The sequence below is a fragment of the Colobus angolensis genome, unplaced genomic scaffold (genome assembly GCF_000951035.1).
Source record: "Colobus angolensis palliatus isolate OR3802 unplaced genomic scaffold, Cang.pa_1.0 Scaffold63, whole genome shotgun sequence".
In the NCBI taxonomy this organism is placed as follows: Eukaryota; Metazoa; Chordata; class Mammalia; order Primates; family Cercopithecidae; genus Colobus; species Colobus angolensis.
This window is the reverse complement of record NW_012119932.1, coordinates 9,800,920-9,804,021: the sequence shown is the minus strand read 5'-3', so window position 1 is coordinate 9,804,021 and position 3,102 is coordinate 9,800,920. Positions and strand designations below refer to the sequence as shown.

The following is a 3,102-nucleotide window of genomic DNA, read 5'->3' as shown; positions in this document are numbered from 1 at the left end:
AAATAGGAACGATCTTACACTGTTTGTGGGAGTGTAAATTAGTTCAACCATTATGGAAGACAGTGTGGCGATTCCTCAAGGATCTAGAACCAGAAGTACCATTTGACCCAGCAATCCCATTACTGGGTATAAACCCAAACGATTATAAATCATTCTACTATGAAGACAGATGCACACGTATGTTTACTGCAGCACTATTCACAATAGCAAAGACTTGGAACCAACCCAAATGCCCATCAATGGATAAAGAAAATGTGGCACATATACACCATGGAATACTATGTAGCCATAAAAAAGGATGAGTTCATGTACTTTGCAGGGACATGGATGAAGCTGGAAACCATCATTCTTAGCAAATTAAAACAGGAACAAAAAACCAAATACCACATATTCTCACTCATAAGTGGGAGTTGAACAATGAGAACACACGGACACAGGGAGAGGAACATCACACACCAGGGCCTGTTGGTGGGTGTGCAGCTAAGAGAGGGATAGCATTAGGAGAAATTATGCAGATGACAGGTTGATGAGTGCAGCAAACCACCGGCATGTGTATACCTATGTAACAAACCTGCAGGTTCTACACATGTGTCCTAGAACTTAAAGTATAATAATAATAACAAAAGAAAATCAGGTAGCCAAAAAACTTAAAAACAGAAAGAAAAAAGAAACCTTCAAAATAAAACTTCATTCACTCTTATATTAAGCACAAAGCATTAGTTTCAGGTAGGAATGCCTTAAAAGTATTGGTAGTAGTGATGGGACAGGAGTCAGGAAAATGCTTGGTAGAAGAGGTTGAGGTCCCTGGTGAGTGCTCTACCCTTAAGCCTGGATCTGCCTCTCAAAGTGAAAACCAATCCCTGTTTTCCCACCCAAATGTTGCCTTTTGGTTTTCCCTGCCCCCATCCGGTGCCCATAAGAACACCAAGCCCCAGACTCAGCAGACACACAGACACACAGACACACACACACACACACAAGACAGTAGTGTCTGAATGTCAAGAGGAGAAGAAGGAGCTGGACATCAGAGACTGTGGTCAGGGAGGAGTTCAGCTGAGAAAGGCCAGACTCCAGGGGAAGATTATCTTCCTGCAACCCACTTCCTCCAATCCCTTTCAAGCTCCCCTTACTGCAGAGAGCCACTTCTACGTCTTAATAAAGTTCTCCACATTCACCACCCTTCAATTTGTTCATGTGATCTGATTCTTCCTGGACACCAGACAAGAACTCAGGTACCAGGAGGTCAGGATGTAAAAGGCTGTCACCCTGACCCTCCATTGAACTGGTTAACACTTAGCTGTCCATGAACAGCAAATGCTAAAAGAGCACTGATTGTAACACATGCCCTTTGGGGCTCTGGGGGTCGCAGACACCCTCTCCGAGACGGCAGAGCTAAAAGAGCATTGTAACGTGTTTGGACGCTGTGCGGGCCATGCACAGAGCCTGCTCCCACCAGAGAGGAGGGACTAGCCAGTTCCAGGGTTGGTTCACCCCGGTTCCTGCATTCATCTGTTTGTGTGCTCCCTCCTGAATTCAGCTAGGCAGCCAAGCAAATAAGCCACCCCCTTCGCAAGTCCTGTGAAGGAGTCAAGGAAACTCTCCCATCTCAGTAGCAGAAACTTTTTTTGTTATCTGCCCAATTCATAGCCATATTCCTTCTCCTACACTCCCATCTCCCAATTTGTTCTATCAGAACATGGATTCGTTCAAGCAGCAAATCAAGATATCCTGGTCTCAAGAGAAGCAGAATCATGTGAAAATTTCAGAGGCTTAATAATAATTGATCTAAAAGATTTATGATAAATCTATTCCATGATACTTTCTGGATCTCTTTTGTAGTCAGTTCTGGCTTATGATATGTCGGGGGCTTTTATGGAAAATTTGCTTTCCTTATTAAAAGTAACACACACAAAACAGAAATAGTTAACACTATTCCTTCTTCCTTTTTTCAGAGGTAGACTCAGGTAGGGCATTCAGATAAAAACCACTGCAGCCATTTTTTAACCATGACTTCTTCATAGTCTTCATACTTTCATACAATGAAAAGTCAACATGCTAATCATGGTAGAGCAGAAACTGACTTGCTAAACAAATCTTGAGATTATCTACTTCCGGATTTGTTTTTAGGTAAAAAATAAATGTCCTTATATTTTAAGTTGCTAATAGTTTGGTTTCTTATGATTTGATGTTAAAAACACCCATAAGTAATACATTCACTAAATATGCTTATATGGCAGTGTTTTGACCCAGGTTTGGCTGGAGACAATGCTTGAAATTTACGTCACTTACCATAATACAAGAGTCCTGTGGTTCAAGATCAAAGTCAGTGAAGTTCAAGAGAACACGGTGATTTCTGTCAACCCGAATAACCCAAGCACAGTCCGTGTTGCTCCTGTAAGGACTGGGGTAATTTGGAGAATGAATCTCTCCACTGGGAGCCTGGAAAATACCACCACAGCCTGGAAGTGCAGAACACAATTGTTTCATGAGAGGAATCATGGATGCATTAAAATCATCCATTACCTGGTTGTATAGATCAATACCTTACTTTGCTTGACTATCAGTTTTAGTTAGTCTATGCTAAAAACGCTAAAGAACTTGATACCTACATTAAGTCATTTATCCCAACAGAATAAGAAGGGATGACATGGATGATACTAAGAAAAATACTTCAAACACTTTAAATACAGATGCCAAAAGTTATTTTTAAAAATAATTAAAAGGAAACACAAATGAAATCACGTTTTCACAAAGCCATGGAACACCGCTTCTTCACTGTCCTCTAAAAATATAGCATACTGGAAGAATAATACGTTTCCTTCCAAGAATTGTGATAATCTAGTAGTGCATGCATTTAAAAATAATTTAATATCTACCCTTTAAAAATTTAATATTCTGGATATAGTATAGTTACTTAGGTTTTTAAAAATTCCTTTGATGTTATCAGATACCTGTTACTGCAATGTCTTCTCTATGACCCACCATTTCTTCGATTTATGATAATATAAACCAATAATGGAAAAGTTTGGCACCATTTTCTAATAATGGAGAATGATTTAGGGGTAATCTAAACACTGTGTGTGTGTGTGTGTGTGTGTGTGT

General features: G+C 40.0%; 1 protein-coding gene across 1 annotated transcript in view; it reads right to left on the bottom strand.

Moving 5' to 3' along the window:
- CUBN (cubilin (intrinsic factor-cobalamin receptor)) overlaps positions 1 to 3,102 on the bottom strand; it is a 315,183-nt gene that overhangs the window by 157,176 nt on the left and 154,905 nt on the right. Inside the window, 1 exon segment of the mRNA XM_011963893.1 lies at positions 2,290 to 2,459. Within this exon segment, the coding sequence (XP_011819283.1) occupies positions 2,290 to 2,459 (170 nt within the window).